The sequence below is a fragment of the Sphaerodactylus townsendi genome, linkage group LG04 (genome assembly GCF_021028975.2).
Source record: "Sphaerodactylus townsendi isolate TG3544 linkage group LG04, MPM_Stown_v2.3, whole genome shotgun sequence".
NCBI classification, from domain to species: Eukaryota; Metazoa; Chordata; class Lepidosauria; order Squamata; family Sphaerodactylidae; genus Sphaerodactylus; species Sphaerodactylus townsendi.
Window position 1 is genome coordinate 70,883,331 of NC_059428.1, and position 25,578 is coordinate 70,908,908.

Consider the following 25,578-nt stretch of genomic DNA (forward strand, 5'->3'; position numbering starts at 1 on the left):
GCACTGGTGCAGTCTAGCAAATGGGGAAGAGATTCAAAGAAATACCCCAGAGAAATAAATTGTATTAAGCAAAGTTAGGAAAAAAATGTTTATTTTTAAGAGAGAAAACAAAAGCTGTTGTGGGTCAAATGCTGAAACTGTGGCTATTTTTAGAGATTAGCATCATTCCAAGGATAAGGCTATGAAAGACAAAATAATCAGTACGTGATTATTGTGACTTGTGGTCTGTTCAGTCATTACACGATGATGAGAAGTCTGACCTCCGTTATCACAATAAGTCCCAAACAAGAAGGCGAATTTCCTGTAAAATAACTGGCCTCCAAGATCTGAAATGGTTGCCATGCCTTCTATAAAACTTGGACCTTGGCAAAAAAATTTAACCTCCAAAACCTTACTCCACCTCCCATCTCAGGAGGCTTGCCAATAGCTAGCTGTTGCCTCTTTCGAGCTGCAACCTGTGAAGTTGACAACTCTATTTGTGCTGGCAAATTGCATTTATTTTTTGCTCAACATATTATTTAAGCAATTTTTGTAATAACAAGTAGTTATTTATTGCTCTGCCTGCAGAATTTCAAATCTGCTTATTGGTTAATATTAACACATACCAAAAAAGTCAAATAGAAATCAATGCAGAAAGATTTCTTAGGAGAATTTGTTTACTTCTTCTTTCTCTCCAATAATTTTATTTGAACATGATGGCAGAATAAAAACTTATTTTAAATTTACAACTCTTTTCAGATCAACCTGATCCTAGATTATTTTATATGGTGGCATTCAGGATGTGAAACAAACATTAACCAAAACTGTCAGGCAAATTAACATGGAAAACTAGCCATGCTGGTGAACAAAACCAGAATTAAATATTCAAAAGTCCTCAGTCATTTTGTTTCCATCTCTGCTAAGGACAACTTCTTTTCCAGAAAACACTGAATTGAGAGTTCCATTGTTTTCCTTTAGAGAATTGTTCTTCTGGGTGACAAAGCTGAGCAGGTCAATGGCTGTGACCACACCAAACACCATCTGTTTCTTGAAGGAGCTGCCATCTGCATTGTCTGGAAGAGTACAGGAAGGAAAGTGAGATGGTATATTAAAAGAGATTTACTATAGGCCTAAGGACTGTTGTTTTTGTTGTTCCTGTGCCTTTTCACATGATTGAGAATTCACCTCCTGCAAACTGTAACTTTAAACCAGTGATTCCCAAGCAGAGATCAGTTCACCTGGAGAAAATGGCAGAGACTATGGAATTGAATCCCTCCCCTCCCCAAACCCCACTACCTTCAGGCTCTACCCTCAAAATCTCCAGGTATTTCCCAATCTGGAGTGGGCAGTCCTAGGAACTAGGCAGCCAAAAACCACTCTCTTATCTGTGTCCTTGCTTAATCATTCACACATGATGTGAGAATATCTTTCCTCTATCATGTAGCACTCTGTAGGATCTACAGCTAAAAACCCTTCCTTTTCTGACAGATTATTCAACCTGAGCCTTAAGCATCACCAGAATGCAATGAATGAAAGACAAACATGTAGCAACTACCATCCACCACCATGACTACATTTTTGCTTTTAAAATATGGGAGAGGGATTGGACTTACATTGCTCCAATTCATGGACAACTATAGCAAAATGGTCATTTTCCAAGATATGTGAAAGTTTTCCAAGTGTGTCATCCAAACTAACCTGCAAAGAAGTTTCCAAACAGAAAACAATTCATGTTATAATTAACTGTCTAGGACATTCAAAGTTTTTTACACAGAGCAATCCTATTGCCAAAACTTCATGGGAAAAGTCATGTATAGGTGGCTGCTAAGACTGTTTATCTCACCGCTTTCTCCAATGGGGACTCAGCATGGCAAACTCAATTGTTGGTCCATTCTGCACACTACAAAAAGACATCTGTCCAACATCTTAAAAAGAGGCAACTGCCTCTTTTCACTCCATGCACCCAAAATAAAACATCTGGGGGACGTCTTAAAAAGGCAGCTTCTGGTGTGCTTTCCAGACAGCAAAGACATCAGTGGCAAAGAGGCTGCTTCCTGCTCGACAATTTTGCTCTCTGATCAGTTTCACCCTCTGCTTGCGCCCAACATTTTGTGTGCTGGTGAAGGGATTCTCCCTGCCTCTTCAAAGATAGTTCTCAAAAAAAAAAAGGAGGAAAACTATATATTACCAGAATTGGCAAGACCAGCTGTGTACAAAGATGTACTTTTGGAACTGAAAAGGTACCCAGGATCGGAGTCTGCAGAGCAAATGTCCTGGGGCAACCTTCAGCAAATGGAGGCAGGGAGAATTCTTTCACCAGCCCACAAAATGTCCAGTGCAAGTGGAGAGTGAAACTGACCAGACAGCAAAATGGGTGGGCAGGAAAAATAAGACGCCTTCTGAGCTCTGCATTGCCCACAACCAGGTAGAGATATCTTCCAGGCGCCTTATGGGGAAAAAGTGCACTTCGAAGGGTTTTCAAAAAAAGATGACTTGAGCTGAAATAAGGTATTCTGAGGATGTCTTGGGAAGAAAGCTATGTGGAGTACCTTCCCAGGATGCCTTTTTTAGCATCCCCAGGAACAGACTGTTATGTTACTTCTTCTGAGAAGCTGAGGCAGCAAACTCACTCTATGGCCGTTTCCGCACGGGCGGAAAATGACGGCCTGGAGACGGTAAAAATGCCGTCTCCAGGCTGCCATTCGCACGGGCGGCGCAGCTGCAAGCAGCAGCGCGCTGGCGCGCGCCGGTTGGCCGCGGCAGCAGTATTCGAGAGCGGCTAAGCGTTCTTTTCACAGGCATCGCCCGCGTGAAGCGCTGCGGCGAGCGGCAGCGGCTTCCGCGGCATCTCCCAACTCCGGCACTCACCTTGTCCCTGGGCCTCGGCTGGCGTCGCTGAGGCCTGAGGACCGCATGCCCTGCGCCGCTCGAGCAGGCGCGCAGGGCCAGGGGGGCGTGTCCCCAGGCCTCGGCAACACGCCGGAGGCCCAGGGACAAGCCGGGTCGTGCAGGCGCCGGCGCTCCGCGGCGCCGGCTGCCCGCCTCTTCCCAGGAACGTCCGTGCAGACGGTCCCAGCGTCTTCGGGTCGGCGCGAGAAGCGCCGACCCAGCCGTTTCCGCTGCCATGCGGAAACGGCCTATATGTATGAAAATTCTGAATGAAAGAATAGCAGCAACACTTGCCTCAGAATGACAGCTAACTGTGCTCACATGATACTTGTTTGTATGCATAAAGTGCCATCAAGTCGTAGCCAACTTATAGTGACCCTGCTGGAGTTTTCAAGGCAAGTGATGAAGCAGAGCTAGTTTACCATTGCCTTCCTCTGCAAAGTGCTCCTTGGAGGTCTCCCTTCCAAGTACTGACCCAGATTACCTGCCAAGGTCTGATGAGATTGGGCTATACAGTACTATACCATTCCATACCCCCAAATTGTACTTTCTCCTTTACATTTTCTATATACCCAGCTGTATTTGGACTCTGTGCACTTCAAGACATTTTTGGATTCAGACATCATGTGCATTGAAGCTACACAGACTATATTTGTATAAAATCTTTCAGGCCTTGAATGGGAGCACAATGTTTGTCTTTCTTTTTTTTATATGGATCTGGAACAGAAAGTACCTGATTGCTCTTAGCAAGTATTGCAGCTTCTGACCAGTTGGTTTTCTCTCTTTCTCTCATGCTGCTTCTTCTCTCCCACACAATTTTTGTCCCTATCCTTTGCATCCCCATACTTTCCCCTGGAATTAGGCTCACAGGGGGAATAAAGCACATACTGTAGGAATCTACTGATTCTGTAAGTTTCTACCAATACCTGCAAGGGTCAATACCTTTGAAAACTGCTGATAAATAACCTTGATGACTGGATCTGAGAATTGGGCACTTCCTGCTAGAAGTGAGGAGAGGATCCTGCTCAGAGTTACCATTCCCAAGAAGTGTCTACAAGAAAATACAAAAACTCAGAAAATATTATGTTAATTCAGTGAAATGTTTAATCAATTTCTCCGGAAATGGTGGTTGAGAAAAACCATTGCTATGATGGGCAGCCTGGAGGCTAATTCACATACCAAAAGTCCACATAGTGGGCATGTACACTGTCAACAGGTAAGTTCTGAACTGGGAACTTAATTCCCAGGCCCAATTCATACTGGGGTTGTGGCGTGCAAAAAGAAGGATCTTAAGCATCCCTCTCATATTGTTTTCCTAGTCTGAAGAACTCCTATCTGCCCTCTTAGGGAAGCTTATTGGACTTGTAAGTTTCCAAGTAGCTTCCTTGGGACATTTGACAAGCCCTTTCTTTCTTTACTCCATGATCTTGATCCAAATTGGACCTGTGCATGCCAGGGAATTAATACCATAGCAAAAACTCCCAACATAAATCTTTCTGGTGGTTCGCTGGCAGACATATGGATTTTGGAACATGTATTGACCCACTGGAACTATACACCTGTTTTTTTCTGACAATACTTTTAATTATTTATTTAATTTAAATGTTTCTGTGCTTTCATGCCAAACAACTCAGGCTCTCCTCATTGGAATAGGAATAGATTGCGCACTCAATAGCAAAAGATTGCACACAGAACAAGCAGAGAGGTAATTAGAAGGCTAATTCAGTTCTAAAGTCTAAAGGGTGATGCTGTCTAGTAACTAATTATGACCTAGAAGTTTCTTCTTCTAGTTTATGTTTTGCTTATTCCTTGCTTTTAAACTTGCAGGATTTGCTGCAATCCAGGACAGAGATTTCCAGTGAACCTAGTTATCTGATCTTTGTGTTTGAAAGTTAGGAAATGTTTTACTTCTTGAAAGGATCTTCAGCCTGGACTCATTTTTTATTTGGAAAACTGCAACAACTATCACCACAAGGAGGTATTTAAAACAATCAGAGAAAACATTAACACATAAGGCATGGTATAAATCTTAAATAAGTAAATAAGCATGCACATACACGCAAAAACAGGGAGGAAGCTAAACAAAACAAAAGATGCTCTGAAGATGCCAGCCACTGATGCAGGTGAAACATCAGGAGAAAATGCTATTGGAACATGGCCATACAACCTGGAAACCCCACAACACCCCAGTGTTTCAGGCCGTGAAAGCCTTCAACAATACATAAAACAAAAGAAGTATTTACCCACTGGCAGAAGACCACTATAAAAGGAGACAAACTCCTTTCCTGGGGAGGGAGTTTTGGCACCATGGCTGAGAAGGCTCTTTCGTGGATTGCCACCTGCCTAGTATCAGATAGTCAGGACACCCAAACCAAGACCTCTGAAGATGACTGGAGTGGTTGGGTAGGTTCAAATGGGAATAGGCAACTGGGTGCCAAAATAAGGCTAAGAAAACTTCAGTCTCATTTTGTTCCAGTGTGATTCCAAGAGTTACCTTCCTCTTCCTTGAGGACAATGTACCCATTCATATTTTAAATATACAAGGCCTGATCTAGTTCACTGTGGAAACAGTGCTTGCACTAACACAATGAAAGACTTGGATAAGTGTCTGAGAAATATTTAGAGGTATTCGTTTATCCTAACGGCTCTTAGTGCTGCCTGGCATGTGTTGCAGAACATTCCTACAGGTTAGAGTTACAGATTGCAGCTGGTAACCTCTAGCAACAATCAAGGAATTAGCACTGGCACACCTGTGTCACACCAGCATAGAGTTTTTTGTAAAGTCTACAGCATCTATTATGTCTCTTGTGGTTCATACTGGAAATGACATCTGCATACTGGCACAATGCCAGTATGTGCCAAATCCACCCCCTATCATTTCCTCCTGCTAGTGCTTCAGGTCCTGGCGAGTAGAAGAACAGGTAGCCAGGGGATGTCCTGCTGTAATGGGAGACCTGGCAATCTTACCGGATCAAAGTAGTAGGGAAAATGGCTCTAAAGTTTCTTGAGATTCTCTACGTGTCAGCATTATGCTATGGTGCTGGATTAGGCCAATATTAAAATATTAAAGGTGTCACTAATTACATAAACTGCAGCACATTCCGCAATAATACAGTATACCTTGATAATTGCTGGATTATCTTGAAGACTGCTGATAATATATGCATTCTGCTAATACTTGCCCAGATTCTGCAACAACTGGTGCCTGGTCATATCCCTTATCCTTCAGGATTTCAATTGCCTTTTGACAGTTCACATCTGGAAGTAGAGTCAGAGGTGCTAAGAGATTCAGTTTCTGCACCTTGATATTCCACCACCTATTACAAAAGACATCAGCATATAAAATCAGGAGTCAGAGTGGGAGCAATCCTAAACAGGTCTACTAAAAAGCAAGGCTCAAATAATTCAGTGGGACCTATTCCCAGGATCTTATGTTATTTAAATATTGCCCTACTAGGTTTGCCAACATTGATATGTGTGTGGGGGGGGGGGGGGGAGAGTTTTCTTGTAATTACAATTGACCTCCAGTGATCCTTTACCTCACAACTGCTCACTGCAGGTCACACAAAAAAGGCCTATTTGGATATATTCCTAAATACATCTGGATTGAATTATAACAATATTCAAAACACAGAGGCGTAGCTGGGCCAAACTGCGCCCGGTGTGCAGTCTATATTTTCCATGGGGGCATGCTCCCCCCGCAGCGTCCTGCCCCCCCCATGGCATCCCCCCTTCCCACACTTACCTTAGTTCCTTTCCTTTTCCTAGAACTTTTTCAGGCTGAAAAAAAAGCCTATTCGCAGTTCAGGCTTAAAAACAGCCTGTTGGGAACTATACTTCTCAGGAGACCTTCTGAGCCCCAAGTTCTCCTAGGAATTGTAGTTCCTCAGGCCGTTTTTAGCCTGTACTGTGAACAGGCCTTTTATTCAGCCTGAAAAAGTTCTAGGAAAAGGAAAGGAACTAAGGTAAAAGTGGCAAGGAAGTGGGGGGGGGGTGTGCCGTGGGAGGGGGCGCCTGGGGCGGTGGTGCTGCAGGGGGAGGGGAGAAGGGGGTGGGGCCTGGGGGCAATTTTCCACACCCCCAGGCATGCGCCCGGTGCACAGCGCACCCCCCATCCCCTTATAGCTCCGCCACAGTCAAAACATAAAGCCCTGCCAAACCTAAGGTCAACTGATGTTTCTATCTTTTGCTGGAAAGGCCTTTTGTGATGTTTTTTTTTGCCCACCTTTTCTTTTTCCTTCTCTTTGCCTACACTCTTTCCCCTTTATTGTTTTATTGTGCTTAGTGTTGCAGGCATGATCTTTAGGTATGTTGTTGTGATTGCTGTTATTTTCGGGTGGTTATGCTGATTTTATTGGGAAATTAAATGAAATTAATATTTTAAAATTTTAGAAATTTTCAGCTTTTTGTATCTTTTGATTGCTGTGAGTTCCTTTATATTGTTATGTGTGTCATTTGTACACTTTCCTGAGTAGAAATATGAGATACAAATATAGCATTAAATGCCACAGCAAAAGTTTCAGGCTCCAGTTATCTCTGGTGCACATAAATGAAAACAGTCCCCATTAACTTCTCAGTCTATACATGCTAAGACAGTTGCCTTGATCAGGGGTCTCCAGTCCTTTTGAGCCTGTGGGCACCTTTGGAATTCTGACACAGCATGGTGGATCAGCCACAAAATGGTTGCTGCAGAAAGAATCAGCCACAAATGACTATCAAAACTTTCCTTCAATCACACAGTCAAGATCCTTATGTAGTGGTGGCAGCTGTTGCCAAAGCAATGTTTTAAAAACTCCATCCAATCAAATATCTAATGGACAATCAGAAGCCTTGCTAAGCAATAGCTCCATCTGGCCCTGCCCACATTCTAAAAACACTTAATGGGCACCAGGAAAGGTGGCAGAGAGTGCTATGTCCTGGCCTACCCTGTTTCTCCAAAAATAAGACATCCCCTGAGAATAAGACGTAGTAGAGGTTTTGCTGAAGTGCTAAATATAAAACATCCCCCGAAAGTAAGACGTAGTAACGTTTTTGTTTGGGGGCATGCCCGTCGAATAGAACACCAGAGCATGCAGCTGTGGAGCGGAAAAATAAGACATCCCCTGAAAATAAGACATAGCACATCTTTGGGAGCAAAAATTAATATAAGACACTGTCTTATTTTCGGAGAAACACAGTAGTTGGCTTTTCAGATGACTGAAGATATGACGTTCAGATGACTTATTTTCTTTATCAGGAAACAATAACAAGTGAATTTACTCTGAACTTTACCAAGGATAATGGTCTTGAACATCCTCTTTCAGAAATCCATTTGTGATCATCCATTTGTCATTTAAAAATTTGGACCTAGAGTCAGTGAATAAAAGACAGAGACAGGAAGCAACATGAGAAACACACACCCATTACAATATCAGTTTATCTCTTTTTCTCAGCCTACCTCAATTATCATTTTCAGACCTTCAATGTAACCCACAATGTAACTGAGAGAAATTAAAAAATGAATGCATATGGTATGCTTTAAATGGAAAGAATAGATTGTTGCATTCAATTGACTGATACTGAAGCTGAGGAATACCTTCAGTTGAAAGAAGAATTGTAGAAATTGTAACTTCAGACTGAATGCTTCTCTCTCGCCTGGTGCAGATATTTGTAGCCTGGTGCAACCCAAAGGGCTCTTGGTCCTTGGCTGGTGTCCTTGGCCTTGAAAGACTAACCTAGTGGATCCCAGCCCAGGATTTTTTGTATATATTTTGTGTTTTATTGGAACTAAAATTGTAATTTTTGTAAGCCACTGGGACCCCAGTGGGGAGGTAAGTAGGATAAAATATACCAGGTAAACAAATAAAATTGTATAAAGCCATCTTGTAGTGGTTAAAATGCTAGATAGTCAAGGAAGGAGAGTGTGCTCAAAAAGGCAGTCTCTGTATAACAAGCAAGTCTCTCCTGCCATTGATCTGCAGATATAGGGATTGTATAACCTACACTGGCAACAGCATAGTCTGAAATACTGCAGAGGTTTCTGTGTTTTTAAATCCACTTCAAAAACTTAGCTTAAAACTAAAATTGTTTCGTAGCTAGTGAACGCTAGTTGAGCAGCTTTTGATTATCTAAGGACAGATAACCTACCCGTCCACCCACCCCCGGTGCTTTGAATAATAATCATGAACTGGATAATAACTCAGACTGAGTCATTCTAGACAATATTAGTGTAAATGTCTTTTCTGTACTAAATTTTAACAGCTGATATGACACTTAAAGATTTTTGTTTCTTCTTCTGAGAGCTATAAAACATTAACAACATTTTCCATCTAATCATCTAACAGTAGCGGTTTTTCTTTTCTTTTCAGGGAATCATTTACCTAATGACAACTCATTTATGCTGGTCTAATTCTACGCTGGAATCTGATATCTCTAGGATTAGACCAACATCAATCTTGGGGGACAAAATAAAGTTTCCTGATTTTTTATAGACAAACTCTAAAACTATTTCCTCAGTATTGCTAATATAACTGGAGAGGAAAACAACAGCATAGGTTTTGCAAGTTTGGGTAGAGCAGCATAGAACAGTCATACATGGGAAGCAGAAACAAAAGACAACATACATGTAGTTTCTCACAGAGTCAGGTAAAAGGACAACACAACGTTGTCCCTCCTTCAGCTGCTTGGCAAGCTTCACAGCTGCACACATTGCACTGCCCGCACTTCCTCCTGCCACATAAAGAAGTCAGCAGATATGTAAACCAGTATGGAATGAAACAATGACGTTAATAGTGGAACAACGATCCCAGATTGCAGATGGAGGGATATGAATTTGCTTCTTCAGAGTTTTTAAGAACTGAGGCCTTGTATAGCAAAGGTTCGACATGGTACTTCTGAAATGAAGATCTGCCCTGTTTATATGTTAGGTGAAGACCAAAAGAAAAGAGCAGAAAGGGCATGGTGGACATTCTCAATACTTTCCCTCCCTCTGTTTATCTCACATTGCTGGGCATTTTCTCCCACCTGAACTAACTTTCTAGTATTGGGGTTAGACTGAAAGAAACAAAAGACACTGGGGAAAAGATAGTTGGAAGATAAGAGGGAAAATATTGACAAATTCTTAAGTGAAATGTCTCCAGAAAGTACAGATACTATTTCTATTGTGACATGATGCTTGTGTACCAATGATTCAGTCATGGAGATTTGCTGGTCCTAGACCCATCACCTCCCAAACTTTGTGTATGGTCAGAGGATCAATGTAGTAGAAACTAAAGACCTAGACACCCTACAGGACTTGTATACACATTAGACAGATAATTCCCCTTCTCAAAACATATGTGCCTTTGTGTCCTTGAATGGTTTGTGTACTGTCATCAGTTTCATTGGTTAGCACTGAAATTTTCCAGTTCCTAAGCACGCATTCCTGTGACTACCTCTGCAAAGGTTGATGATTCAGCACAAGGGGATTTACTGTTATGATGTCAGGGTTGCAGTATAGAGTGCCCACTGCTGTACCTGATTATCTAACTATGGTGATCACCAAGAAGCACTTACCCAGGCTGGCAGACTAAATATCAGACATAATATTTTGAAGTTTCTTGGTCCATGACAGGTGGCCCAGTCTTATGAAATGTTCTGTGGTCCAGACAGCAACTATGCTGACATACAAATGTCATACAGATGGAGGCCAATACACAGAATCAGAGCCTTTTCCATCTTACTTTGCTAAACATGTAACTATACATTGCAGCTGTCAAATTTCAATCAGTACTTAATAAATAATGCACTAATTTTTAAACATTACCCTATGGGTCATTCCACATGCTTAACTAAATAGAGACATCATAATATTTTACACCAGTACAATGACACATAATCCTAATGTTTGCATTAGCTCATGTGTTTGAATGTAGGAGACCCCACATATCTAATTTTAGCAATAATGCTATTCTCTAAACATCTGGATTGCAAACGCCTTTTTAAACTTAAGAACATAAGAACATAAGAAAGAGCCTGCTGGATCAGACCAGAGTCCATCTAGTCCAGAGTCCATCTAGTCTGCTACTCGCAGTGGTCCACCAGGTGCCTTTGGGAGCTCACATGCAGGATGTGAAAGCAATGGCCTTCTGCTGCTGCTGCTGCTCCCGAGCACCTGGTCTGCTAAGGCATTTGCAATCTCAGATCAAAGAGGATCAAGATTGGTAGCCATAAATCGACTTCTCCATAAATCTGTCCAAGCCCCTTTTAAAGCTAAACTTTAAAACTTCAGTCCATGAATATAATTCCAAATCAGAATAAGCACAAAGAACACTCTCTTCCTTCTTTTTTTTTTTTGCCTATAAAAGACCTCAAACCAAACCTGCATTTGACATGAAGGATATGCCGTTAGCCTGCTCTGCTCCTTCTACTACTAAAGTCTTCTGAGCAACACAGAATCAGATAACACCATAGAACAGAACATCTTCTTTTTACAAGTTGAAGCTTAGAGCAGAGATTCTTGAAAAGATGAAGCATTACTGCAATGGGATGAGGAAGCCTTCTGTAATTGCAATATTTTTTGCAACGATTCAAAAACTGATCCTGTGTCCACACAGTTTAATGCCTCAACAGTAAATAGTCATTGTTTGTGTTATTACTTCTACTGTAACAATCCAGTGCCTGAATTATTTTTAAATAACAAAATAATACATTGAAAGTAACAAAAATAGTACAGGTAGAAAGGAGTTTTGTTTCTCTGCCCTAATGACATCGCTGTTCTGTTCAACCTAGCAAATCTTGTGCAATTCCACATTCTAATTCAGTACTCAGTATATACATGGACATGCTAGATGGGAGGAGGAGTGTAGAATTTTCCAAGTGAGCAAATGAGGAGCTTTGTGAACTTAAGTTTTTTACTGTAAAATATTTGTACAATAGAAACGTTACTTAGAGAAAAGTTTCCTGGATTGCATTCAAACCAATAGCAATACCTGTTTATTGTATAAAGAAATGAGTGGGTGGAAGGGTTCTTACGTTAGGCCAGCAAATAATTTCCTTGATTTAGATGGATGCTCAGAACACCAACACAACTTTGAATAATGTCTTTGACTTTTTTTGTGTTCTGAGCATCAATGAAAGCATCAGTTCAGTCATGCTTACCAGAAAGCAACCCCTCTTCTCTAATCAATCTGCGAGCCATAAGAAAAGATTCAGTGTCATTACTCTTATACCACTGATCTATCACCTACAACAGAAACAAAAAAAATGCATTTATAGCTTCAGGGGCACTCAAGGTAGGCACCTCTGCTCAATACAAGAGGCTGGAGACAGATTTTTCAGAGAGCTGAAATAAGACTCTTCCACTTACCCATTCTGATTAGGATTTGAATTCTACCAATGAGGCTTATCTATATAGAATAATAGTCTTATGCTCCCACACTTATCTTCATTTGTATAACTGGTGAAGGCTAAGAATCTGCTATTTTCAGAAATTTAATGTTTGTCCCATGTAGATCCAGAGATTGATCATTCCTGATTCAAATTCATAGTCTGCACTCAGATTCATCTGGCAATTCTATGTCTCCTGTCTTTCATCACTTTGCCACTTACAGATCTGTCAAGGACAGTTGGGATAAAGTCATGTCCAATCCCTTCCACTTCCATTGTTGCATCCTCTGCTGTATTCAGTGAGCTGGGCAGAGCAACTATAGAGCCTTCAGGATCTACTCCAACAATCTGTAAAGGAAGATAAATTTATCAATCAGAGTCTTAAAAATTAGAATTGACAGACAATTAATAAACAAGAAATAATGTCTAAATTGGGGCTGAGAAGCCTTTCACTTACTTTGCATTCGGGACATTTCTCCTTCATCTTCCTGGCAATACCAGTGATGGTGCCTCCTGTGCCAGCTCCAACCACAATCATATCAACTTTGCCTGAGGTTACAGTGAAAAAAATCTGTAATGATCACACCACACACCTTTCCAAAGCTCCAAAAGGAAACACTTGTATACACTGGTAGAAAATATCTTGATTTATCAATTAGAAGAACAGTGGCCGTGGTGTTGCATATTAACCAAAATTGCTAAAAAGGATATTTAATGCATTATATTGAAAAAAAAGCCAAAATTATACCATCACATTGCTCCAGAATCTCTTCAGCTGTGGTGTCATAGTGTGCCAGTGGGTTACTTGGATTTCGGTACTATTGTTGTAAAGAAACAGAGAAAAGGTTTTGTCTGATAAATGAGTAGGAGACAAATATAGATTTGTAAAGAACTACCAGGTAAATAACTAAAATATTTCATAAAATCTTAAGGAATATCTTGCTAGGTCAAGTCAATGGTCCATCTGATTTAGAACTGTGAATCTAACAGTTGCCAACCAGATGTCCCTAAGAAACTGACAAGAGTGAACCCCACACAGCATATTTATAATGAGTTTAATTGTTATAAATGAACTGAGGAAAACGAGTTCATTTATAATGATTGCAACTCATTATAAATATGTTGTGTGGAATCCACTAGGCATTTGGTATTCCTTTTGTTAATCCCTAGCATTTAACTGCAAAAAGGTATAATGCCTCTGTACCCAGATGATCAATGTTATCTATTTCTTTACAGTGACTCATTTCACAAAAGCTGAAATACATGGATGCACCATTGTTATCTGCTGTATGTATAGCAAGTGAATATCTCACAGCGAACTAAGTGAGTTTCACTGTCAAAGAGCAAAGCAACAATTCTGTAGAGGCTTTAATGTATCCTCAGAACTCCACACACTACAATGAGAGGGAGAACTCTGCACCTTCAGTGAGGTTGTGAAGACAGTACTATTCCTGGCATTCAAGTGAAAAAGGAAGCCTTTATACACATAGGAGTTCTATGACTGCTCCTATGCATGCAAGGTGTGTGGGAACTACAGCAGTTGACTCCAGATCTGCTATGCACAAATTTCTTGAAGCATAATATTAATCAAAATGCATAAGATCATATTCCCAGTTTAAAGCAAATAGTTTTGTTCTCATCAGTATGCTCAGCAAGATTAGAATGCATTAAAAGGACTCTGTGTGGGTTAATCTGATGTTAACCTGATGTGTGGGTTAACCTGATGTCAGCTGGGAGGGGAGAGGCGGCCTATTAAATAAAATAAATAAGTCATTTCTATCATGGTGGACATAAAATGAATTTCCTATCTAAGGTTAGTATAGATTAATTAAATGGGCAAAGATTTTTTTAAAACCCATCAATTAAACATAACAAGAAATACATGCAACAAATACATTTACCTGGTCCAGAATATGTGAATTTGGGATTTCATTTTTTAGTTTCCAAGCAACACGGACATTTGATTCTGGAGCATCAAAACTAGCGCATGGGGTTCTTACAATTTCAGCTCCAAGTGCCTGCAGAATATCCACCTGTACAAAGAAAAACAGCCCCTTTAATTAACTTTTTGCTTTGCTCCAATTCCAACCCTAAAGCATTAAATCTGGATTCTGTATCTGACACTAAACCAGCACCTCAATATGTAGATTAGTAAATCTGTACATTAGGGTCAGAAATAATGATGGGAGATGTTTGTACACATCTGAGAAGATAACTTTTAAATTATGGTGGATGTAAAACAGCAGAGGCAGATATCTTGCAAAGGAAACCTAAGCATATCATAGGTGAGATTCCTTGGTCACCATTTTCTTGAAGAATGGGATTTGGTTTGCCAAACCAGATAGAGTGCTAAAAATTTTAACATTGAAGGAACATTTTGTTTGTCTGCTCACAAAAAAGTGGAAAAACTGCTGTCCCTTTCCTCTGTGCTCCTGCACTTGGAGCCACTACTAAAAAAATGGAGATAAGTGGTGCTACTGCAGTGCCCAAAGCCCAGTGTTGTTGGAGCTCGGAGAGGGAAAGGATGGGTTGCCAGGGACTGCAGATCCATGCAGGATAGGGCGTGTAGGCAGCTGCTTGTAATGTGGGACATCCAGGGTGGCTTGTCCCGGGTGCCGCCATTGCCATCATGTGTCGGGGCCAGGGTGTGTCGGGGGCGGGAGGGGGCATGCGGGCAGCTCATGCCCTAGGCGCAGTTCCCCCCTCCATCACTGGAACCAAGGGCTTTCTACATTCCAACCAGGTGCTTTATCAGTGAATCACAGCCCCCACTCCCAGACATTTAAAATGTACAGTAATATTTAAACAAATCCTTATCATTTGAACATGTAATGTTTTCCATTCTTGTTTCCCGCTAACTTCAGTACTGGGGACAGCTTTTTGTATACAGTGGAAATTTGTACATGGCTTGCCCATAAGACAGAAGTTAACAGCTTGCACACACATGGGAGATCTGGTGTGCATTTGACATTGTATGTGTTGTTCAATATGTAATATTATCTTTAATAATATTAATAGTGGAAGTCTTATCCTATGGTGCTCTGTGTAAGAATGAAATGAATTTAAAGAACAGTACTACAGTACCATGGTTGCATTTCAATTCTATTCCAGGCACTTCTTATCATTATGGCTAATAGACCTATGAAGTGATTATAAGGTTAGGGATTGTAAGGTGGATTACCCTAGAATATTATTGATGTGTTAGGAATTCTGGTTTGTGTCCAGAATTCTACTTCAATAATATTACTTCATAATATTATTGATGTGTTAGAAGGGGGTCCAAAAGTCTATTCTGACACTCTAACAACCCTACTTTGAGGTTGAGATTTAGTTGAAAAATGGGGTAGAACACTTCTAAATTTATGGTAGAATTTCAGTTATTTTAAAGTATAGAATTACACAGACTCATTCAATCTGAGGAGTTTTCCACTCCACCTACTACCTAATGGCATAATCTCAACAAAACAACTTGACCCCCCTGCTGCATCAGCTGCTAAAATGGCATCTGTCAAGAAATTCAATCCCTGTCAGAACTTTGGTCAAGTTGCTTAGGCTGTGAAAGCGAACCATTTAAAACAGGCCTGTGAATTTTTTTCTGTCTCCTTTAATTGGAAGGCTCTGTCCTGATTAGATTCTGTTTCACCTGTTTGATGTTGTGAGAACTGGCAGGGAGTATCAGCTACGGTCTCAGTCTCTCAAAACATTAAGGAGATGTTGTGATTATTTGTGCCAGGCTGGCCCTAGTCACTAATTGGCTAATGTGTAGACCAGAAGCTTGACTCTGGAAAGTTCCACTCAAATTTGGCTCTAATTGGTTGAATTAGATTCCCCTGGCTGTGATTGATGAATCCTTATAAAAAAACTTACTATGGGTCTAGAGTTGGTATTCTATTCTGAACCTACTTGAAATGCTGTGACTTTTCTTTGACTTATACTTGCTGGAAGAAACTAAGGCCAACTCTAAATGGATTTTAAGGACTGTGCTAACATTTGCATATTTGTGAGTGCTTTATCCTGTCTTATGTTTCAGCTAATTTTCTGCAATTTATGCAGATGTTATTAGTCATGCTGAAGGACTTTTCATGCTGTTTTTTATTTTTTAATAAAACTTTAAAATGTTTTATTTGGTCTGCTGTGTGTCCACTTACTCTCAAGAACCCAAAAGCCTAGGCTGCTTTTTTGACAGCATCAGTTAATCGGTCCACTTAAAGTAATCAGCTATATCTCACAAATCTTTTGACATTTTCAAATGCCTCAGTATTGGCAAGCTATTATCTTCTGAAGAAATGGCCTGAAAAAAATGCTTTCCATTCGTAATCTCAAAGCATATATGTACACTTCTATTTTAAAACTGATTTAAAACACTTCCATGTAAGGAAGTATGGATGAATTAATTCTGTTAGGAAGCCAACAACAGATAACTCTCAGCAGCTTCCTAAAATAAAACTCCCAGAGTGAAGGAATGGGGCTGAAACTATGATAGCTCAACTGATACAAAGCAGCTATGTGCCACAACTGTGCCCTCTCTGTTAAACTGCCCAGGACTCTCACCTTCTCCATGCTCATTTTCTCTGGCATGACAATGATGCAGCGGTAGCCCTTTATTGCAGCTGACAAGGCCAGCCCAATTCCTAGCAAATGAATGAGAGAGAGAAAAAAACAACACAAATAGTAATTTCTTAACCACAAAAAGAGAAGTGGATGTGTGAATATTCACCCTCTTCTATTTCTAAATGGAACAGCCTGTAAACCACAACTTCAAAAAAAATGTAATCAACTGTCATTTTTTTTGTTTCTTGCTGAGGCTTTGACTTGTATGACTAAAAAAAATTCCCTCTACAGGTGGAATATTATAATAGTATGGCGATAAAGATACAGTTGTAGAAAATGTTATTTTCTTTTACGTGCTTTTACAGCTTTTTACGTACCTGTATTTCCTGAAGTAGGTTCAATGAGTGTATGTCCTGGTTTTAGAATGCCAGCTTTTTCTGCATCTTCTATCATCCTCAGAGTTATTCGGTCCTTCACACTCCCTCCAGCATTGAAATATTCACACTTTGCCACTGAAATTTTAAGTTATGCATAAATTAAATCTAGAACTGTATGCCTTCACTATTGTCACCAGATTTTCCAAGGGGACAAAATTATTATTAGAAACATTCTAAAAGACAAAGGCTGTGATCCAGTTGTGAGCAAACTTGAAACTAAAATATTCTCTGGTGAAGTTGAGACTTAAGACAGCCACCAGATGTCACTCTCAATCAATGGAGAAAAAAGTAATCATAAATCATTTACTTTTTACCATAATACATTTGAGAGACAGTATCCTAAACCTAATGCACCTCTGGATTCAGTTAATGCTACCAAATACTTCCATGTGCAAATCAGCAACAATTATATTTAACATGCTTTATTTCATGAGGTTTTGTTTTGCAAAAAAAAAAATTGGGGAGGCAACAATGTAGAATAAGAGAAAAATGAATTCTCTGGGAAGGGCAGCTAAACCATAAAGAATGGCAATTCAAGCAATTCACACAGTTTTACAAGGCATCCCCAAAAGGCAAAAATATGGTAAAATAGAAGTTCTCAACCTATGATACTAGGTGGGTTGAAATCTACATGCAAAGAGGAGGGAGCTGGGACATATATGCACATCCAACCCAAGGCTATGTTTAATTGTTGGCTCATGAGCATAGCATCTACTGGAAAGTTTATGCACATAGACTCACCCCTCCCCATCATACATGTGATATCTTGTGTAGAGAAACATTTATTACCAGAGACATGTACCAGAAAATCAGAACTGTTCCTGGTAAACTAGGTACAGTTGGATCATATGTTACCTCCTCATCCATGTATCATCTAATTGTTAATTTTGGAGGGTTTACATGCTTAAATGGTCATTTACACACTTGTTGTCTCCTTTGCCTTGAAATTACATTCCCCTCAAGTTGGATTCTTGGGTATGCACATGTTTTCCCCTCTTCAGAACTCACTGCACTCTCAGATCAGAAAATCCCTAGTTTCCAAAAGCTCTCAAAGTGCAACTTTTTTCCCTCTCTTGACAGGGAAAAGTGAAGGAGATCCATATGCATTAGGCCTTCTTCGAGTTTTCTCTCTCCTCCCTACCTTCCCCTGCCCACACCACAGCAGTTCCTCCCATTCTTCAGGCCATGAAGGGCTTTTTGTTGTTGTTTTAATGCTGAAAGTCTATTGTAGCAGTGATAGACCCAGTGAAATTGACATGAAATTGACCAAGTCTAGCAAAGTAATGCTAGACCAAAGATGGTTAAAAAAAATGTGGCAGGCAACCTTCTCAAATTGAGATTACATGGAAAAACAAGGAAACAGCGGGCAGGCAAATGGCAGATTGGCTCAGGTGGGGACACTTTGCAGGAGGAGAATCTGTGGAAATGAAAAATTATAGGAAAACCCCACTGCAAAGCACTACTATGCTGTAGGGTAAAAAGCTAGTGCTTCTTTAAATGGGCCAACTTCACTTCTGCTCCTCTATTGTAATAGGTGTTCCTGCAACACGTAGCGATATAAAAATGTTATACAGGAAGGGGCAGGGAAGGAATACTCACAGAGTTCACATTTAAGCCCATAGGCTTTTGAAATTTTGTTAATCCGAACTAAAGGGGTATGTCCAATTTTTTCCAAAATACTTGACAAAATCTTTGGTTCTTTTGGTCTGCAAAGGAGAAAGAAAACGAAAACCTCGAGAAATTTGATGAAACAACAACTTTGTTTGTGACTGGAGAAACTTTCTTTTTGTGGCTGGCATCTTCAGAGGATCTGAGATCACAGATGCAGGCAAAACGTCAGGAGAGAATGCTGCTAGAACACGGCCATACAGCCCGGAAACCACACAGCATCCAAGTATCTTGATCCTGTTTTTAGCTCCAGCAAAACAGAATTATTTATATAATACTGGCATCAGGGATTTACAGCTGTGCGTAGCTTGGTTGTTCCTTGTTTTTATGGGCGGTAAATGCATGTAAAAAATTATAGTGCATGTATGTTCTCTCCACTTTAAAGCTCTATGCAACTGCATATCTACATGAAGATCTTTACTCTACTCAGGTACTCTCCACTCAGTTGTAAAGAACCTCAGTGATTATAGCATGCATTCGCCAAAACAGTCATGGACAACTTTAAAACAACATGAGATTCCAACCCATTCCCATTACTCATTACAAAAATGAGTCCCCCCCCCCCCATATATTATGCAATTAGGCATAGCATAACATGGAAAAATTATGTAAAGACTCAGAGGAATTTAAAGATTCCTTGTCCCTCCACATACTGAGTAAGTGTACATGTTCACTAAAAGCTAAGCACAAGATGATAGTCCTTTCTGCACAAACCTTTTAAAATGTTTTCAGGCAGGAAAGAAAATGTTTCCTCTGTGGAATTCCACATTGTTTTTTCCTCCTTCGGTTCCAAAAACATTTTATTTCCAGCTAGGAATGGTTGATCAAAATCCCATTTTAAAATGATTCTTTCATTTGAAACGTTTTCAAGGCATCTTCCCTAGCTGTGTGGGCATATTTAAAACATTCTATCTTTCCCACTTCCATTTTCCATATCTCTGTGCTGTCCTCGAACTTCCTCCTCAAAGCCATTTTATTGTGTCCCTGGGTTCACTCCATTCCCCCTCCACTCTTTATTTTTGTCATTTTTGTCATTTTTTTTTCTTGTTTTGGCTTAAATTTTGAACCAACGGATACTTATAGATACAGAGAACTGCAGCTAGGAAGCTTTGAAGCAATGAAGCATTGATTCTACAAGTGACCAAAAAAGGACGAGGGAAACCTCATGGTGGCCATAAATCATTACAAGGGCGTGAGTGTAGACAAACATTGTGGTAAAGGGGGAGGATTGAAAACATTTTGCAAACATTTTGGATAACTTGTGCGGAAAGGGCCAATGTGACAATATTAGTGAACAGAATCACATGAAATAAAATGGATACAAAATGCCTAAATGGGATACATAGGTCAACTGGGAAATCATAATGCTAATATTTTCATCTCCATTTCACAGCCAATTGCGGGCTGTAATATTTCCTTGTTATGTGGGTTCTTTTTCTCAAGACATGTAGACAATCGAATCCTTTCAATCCACTTTCAGTGCGCTTTGCAGCTGGATTTTACTGTGCGGAATAGCAAAACCCACTTGCAAACAATTGTGAAAGTGGATTGAAAGTGCATTATTCTGCATGTACAGAAGGGGTTACCTTCTGGTACTTGGAAGGTAAGCTGCAGTATTGATGGGGGCTTTCAGGAGAGCTCATATAATCCCCAGAATGGCATGAGCCTATACACTTACTGCCTTTTATGTTGGCTATCAGAAAATATTGTAAATTGGGAGAACGGACGAGCCAGACCCGAGCTGTCACTCCTCTCTCTCTGAGGTGGAACTCCACTCTCTCTTCTCCTGTGTTCCCTTCAACATCTCATCCTCCTTCTTGAAGGTGACTGGGTGCTGGAGCAGCATTCCTATGGGCTCATCCGAGTGGCTGATTTTCTCTTCAGGGGCAAGCCAGCCTCCTGTCACAATCATCCCTATGGGGTACATGCTCCCCATTAAGAATCACTTCCTTAGACTAATATCAGGGTAAACTTCAGCTCTTTGCCTATCTATGACATATTACATCCCAGAATGCAAGGCCACCTGCCATAAGCTATGACTTCATTTACTTGAGTTTAGTTCACTTTGCCTGTCAATAAGACAAAATTAGGAAGAGATTTATTAGAAAGAAATATCAAGTCAGAGAGAGTTATCACTACAAGAATGCTGTCCATTTTACAAGAATGTTGTCAATGCTATTTACAAGAATACCGTCAATTTCACTTTTTCTAATGTTCACATTTTGCTGTCATTTTCTAGTGTAATTGGCCTCATTGGCCTTGATTTCCAGTGGAACAACATTAACAGCCTCTAGGTAAATGGCATTTCTTATCTCAGTACATGTTTAAATAGCAGGTACAGCAGAAAATGTATATTCATTAACCTGTTATTCATCTAGGGGAAAAACGCTTATTGAGTGGATGGATTTATTGGACTGGTTTTAAAGTAAAATCTAGCCATTAATTCAGTGTGAGAGCTATAGGCCAACATTCTTTGAAATTGAAGAGGTGTGTCTGCATAAACAATCAGAAATTGAACTCTGAACTCAGGTTTCTTGACACAGAGTACTTCAGGCTCCTCCCTCTCTGCCAATCAGAGGGAGCGTTGGAGGGCTTTTTGATCTGTGCTTCAAGCTCAAAGAGGGGCTTAAATATATTTTGGCATTTGATAAGTTTTGCAACTTGTGCTTATGTGCATCATGTGTCTTCATTTCCCACCCCACACCAAGTATGCAGAAAAATCTCCCCTGCTTGTCCCTAATTCCATTTTCCAGATTTTTAAAATCACATTCAGTGTCCCTATTCAGAATGAGGTATATGATGTGTTAGGATTTAGCAGCCCTTTTACCTGGTCAAATTAGAATGTCTCAATTTGACATTGATGAAAATTGTATCTTTTCATGCCCATTCTTCCAAAATAACTTCAGTTGTGATGTTTACGAAAGTTACTCAAGCAGCAGCCATTAACTGATTTATTTTTCAATTACGTGTTGTATTTTTTAACTTAGAAAATACCTAAAATGGGAATACCAGCCACCTTTCCAGGTTGGGAGCCATGGAAATCTGAAGCGCTCACCTGCCTCGTAGGTTGCCCACCCTGCCAGTGCATACACACCTGCATGAGCTTGCCCCAGTTCCAGAGATCCATTCATCCCCACCCTCTTTGGGGCTGTCAATGTCTTGTCATGAAGACAAATGTTTTCTTTGTGACGATTTCTCCAACCACTTTAACAACTTATTCAAAACATTTTGAAATTGTAACTTTCTTTGTCATACTAAAACTACCTTCTCTGTAATTTCTCTAAATATTCCGTTCAATATTCTATATCCTACAATTGACTATATTTTGCCATTCTTTTAAATGCTTTTCATTTATTAAAACTGGAATGACCTGAAACAAAAAATGTAAAATTTTGATTTCTCGAATTAATTTATGTCCTGAAACTATGTATGTAGTCAAATGGTTGGCATCCACAAGTTAGTTAATTTTATATTGTTTTACTTTTATTCCTTTCTCCATTTCATTATTATTTTAAATGCACATTGCTTATGGCTTATGAAAGTAATAATGGACATAGCAGTCATCCTAAGTGGGCAAAATCAGCAACTGCCCATACACATGCCTTCTCCATTGCGGCCCCCACTTTATGGAACGGTCTACCTGAAGATGTCAGGAAGGGTCCCACTCTCCTGGCTCTCCACAAACTATGCAAAACTGAATTATTCAAGAGGACTTTTCTATGCAGGGCAGTAGGGTAGAACTATTACAAAAGACTTTACAAAGTTACATGGATAAATTATTGGCAACTGTGGCCTGTACTATTGTGCATAGTTTGCTGTGGGTTGGTTCCCATTGTGTAATTTTGCATAATTTAATGTGTCATGTTATTGTTAACGCTTACACTTTGCTTCATTTCTGTTTTGTTAGATTTCTGGTTGGTTCTACAACCTGAATCCTATTTCACTGTTTATTGAATGACCTGTTGATTGTATTAACATACTCCGTATAATCCGCCTTAGGCCCCAGTAAGACTATAAACAACAACATAAATAAATAAATATGAACCATAACTGGTGAGTAGTCAAATCCCTCAGTCCTTTTATGTGGAACTGAACAGATCCATGATTTATACAGGGTAATCTGAAAATATTTTGCCACCTCAAGCAGGACCTGGGATGAAGAAAATCTGCAAAAATGTCTTATCTTTCTTGTACATCTACAGCTTGAATTGCTCCTTGATGGCTGCATCAGACTAGGCACTGACACTTGAGCAATGAACCAACTCAGCATTTACAAATCCTCTCAAATCTATATCCTAGCACCTTTTTCATAAGTGCCCATGCTATTTAAGTGTTAGCAAGAAGTGTTAATCCTAAAATCGGAGTGTTTTCTTGAAAAGTTTGAAAATCTGGGGCTTGATCGAAAGGATTGGGATTTATGAGTCCTTGTCCTCTAGGACAAAGTGTGCTATGCACACAGGATTCTCATAAGAGACAAACCTATCTTTAAACAAGTAAAATGAAACTACTTCCAGATACTTAACGCTTATCATTAACTTGTTTTATTGCAGGAAGCATTCAGTCACTGGTCTATGTTAAGTCAAATAGTCCCAGGCAGAAAAATCTCTACAGTTTCTGGAGTGTATGAACCTTGTAACCTGATAAATAATAACAGGATTTGAAAAATGCCTGGAACATTAGTTAGAAAAAATGGTTTCTAAATTGGTTAGTAACAGATTATTTGTATAAACTAAGAGAATCTTATCAGTGTTACCACAAGCACCGTGATCTCATATAAGCAGACTTGCAAACTGTATAAGCAGACTTGCAAACTGTACCCCCATTTCTGTTTTGAGAGTTTAACCTTCTCTGTTTCTCTTATGAAGCAACAACAATGGTCAGAACAGTAAAGCCAGACTGGCTCTGGGGATGGCTGGAACTGAAAATAAATCCATGGAAGATAATAATCTAGTATCTTGCTACCTTTAGAGGCAGATGCTCCTCTGATCCCAGAAATATCAGCAGTGGTATATTTGCCAAGGGATATGGGGTACAGTTTGCAAAAATTTCAGGTTCGTTTGTGTGTGTTTTGTATTTTTTAGTGTTTTTTTTTCAGTTTTTGGTCTGCAGGAGGCACAGTTTTTAGGTTAGCAGCACCAAAATTTCAGGGATGGACTCTCAAAGGGGGTGCCCCATCCCCCATTATTTCCAACGGAAACTAATAGAAGATGGGGGCTACACCTTTGAGCACCCATAACTTTGGACCCCCTGAACCAAACTTCACCAAACCTGGGTGGTATCATCAGGAGAGTCTCCTAAAGATACCCTGAAAGTTTGGTGCTGCTCGCTTAACAATTGCACTCCTGCCAGCAGGCACCCCCCCAAATTTCCCCAGATTCTCCTTTTAAATCATTCGGCATGGATTTAAAGGGACAATGTGAGGTTCCCAGTTTAAACATTGAAAGTGATGCTATTTCAGGATGGGGGAGAATCCACCCAGAAACAGCATCACTTTCAATGTTGTTTTTACACTGGGGACACCAGATTCTCCCTTTAAGGTGGATCTAAAAGAAGAATCTGGGCTCCCTAGTTTAAACACCACTGAAAGTGGTGCTGTTTGGGGGTGGATTCCACTGGAGGAGTTTCGTGAAAGATGATGCTGACATTTGTTTGGTAAATGTTTTGCTGGGGGTGATATGTGAGAGATTTACAAGCTTAATACCCACTTGCACTGGCTTGGAGCTGTTTCTCAGGGTAACAACCTACCTCAAAGGGACAACATTAGGAAAGAGAGTTGGTGGGGAGAGAGCCATGTATGTTTTGCTGGGGGTGGGAGGTGTTTTGTGAGCTGGTGCAGTTTGCCTAGATATGCCTCTGAATATGCCTCTGAATACAATTTTGACATATAGATTAGATAAATATTCTAACCAAAATAATGTCTAAAAACATTTCTGGTGATCATTTGTGGAAGCCATTTCACACAAGCTAGCTACCGTATGCTAATTATAATTATCTGAGAGAAACTGGTTAGCAATTTTCATTCCTAAGGCTCATAGATAATTGGACTCCCCTAAACATATTTTAACATAGATGGATCCATACAGACAGAGGCTAGAAACACTATTCGAGCATTCTGATTTTCTCCAGACCTGACATGCAAAATTTGCTTGTACTAGACCAGCATGTGATGGTCAATACATATATTCATCATGAGAATCTACCAGGACAAAATGGAGTCTGCCTTTGCACTGTCTTTACTGTGTACTACTGAAGTATTAAACCAACACAGGAACATGAAATACTGCTATACAGACAAGCCCTGAGAGTCTAAGTAATGTCAGGAAGTTCACACCCATGTGTGTGATTGTACAGTGGCTTAACACAGATATATAATCTACCTTTGGAAATCATTTCATGAAGCAACACTAAGACAAGGCTGAACAAGAAAAGCTCATAGGACCAATTATGAATCTTTGATCAATGTAATAGGCAAAGTAGAGGTCAGCATGAGAGCACAGTTTCTGTCTGCAGAGGGTAACCCAGGTGCTACTTACAGAGGCACAAAATTATGAGGTGATTCTGCGATGGATTTTCCTGGTTTCCATGTACATTTGCTGGGCAAATTGGGTTGAATCCATGTGCTGTTGGTTTTGGGTTCTGGATTTTCCACATCCCCATTGAGGAAAGGACAAACTCTTATTGTTTTGTTGGATGTGAAAACACATGACAT

The 25,578-nt window shown here is 40.1% G+C and overlaps 1 protein-coding gene across 1 annotated transcript; it reads right to left on the reverse strand.

The window, feature by feature from the left end:
- Positions 1-25,578, reverse strand: LOC125430935 (cystathionine beta-synthase-like). Its single transcript, XM_048493312.1, has 15 exons — positions 25,403-25,578; positions 18,801-18,907; positions 17,142-17,276; positions 16,765-16,844; positions 14,115-14,246; positions 12,962-13,031; positions 12,671-12,762; positions 12,436-12,561; positions 11,986-12,070; positions 9,471-9,576; positions 8,140-8,214; positions 6,051-6,185; positions 3,811-3,919; positions 1,593-1,677; positions 1-1,052 (listed from the first exon to the last, which is right to left on the reverse strand). The coding sequence occupies exons 1-15, from the start codon at positions 25,576-25,578 to the stop codon at positions 865-867; spliced, it is 1,701 nt and encodes a 566-aa protein (XP_048349269.1). The 3' UTR covers positions 1-864.

Excerpts from the sequence above, each read along its gene's own strand:
- LOC125430935 (XM_048493312.1), bottom strand. The coding sequence starts at position 25,578 with ATGTCATGTGTTTTCACATCCAACAAAACAATAAGAGTTTGTCCTTTC. Across the intron at positions 14,247-16,764 it reads AGAAAATGAGCATGGAGAAG|GTGGATATTCTGCAGGCACT; the intron begins GTGAGAGTCCTG and ends TTCTTTGTACAG. Across the intron at positions 1,678-3,810 it reads TTTATCAGCAGTTTTCAAAG|GTTAGTTTGGATGACACACT; the intron begins GTATTGACCCTT and ends ACTTCTTTGCAG.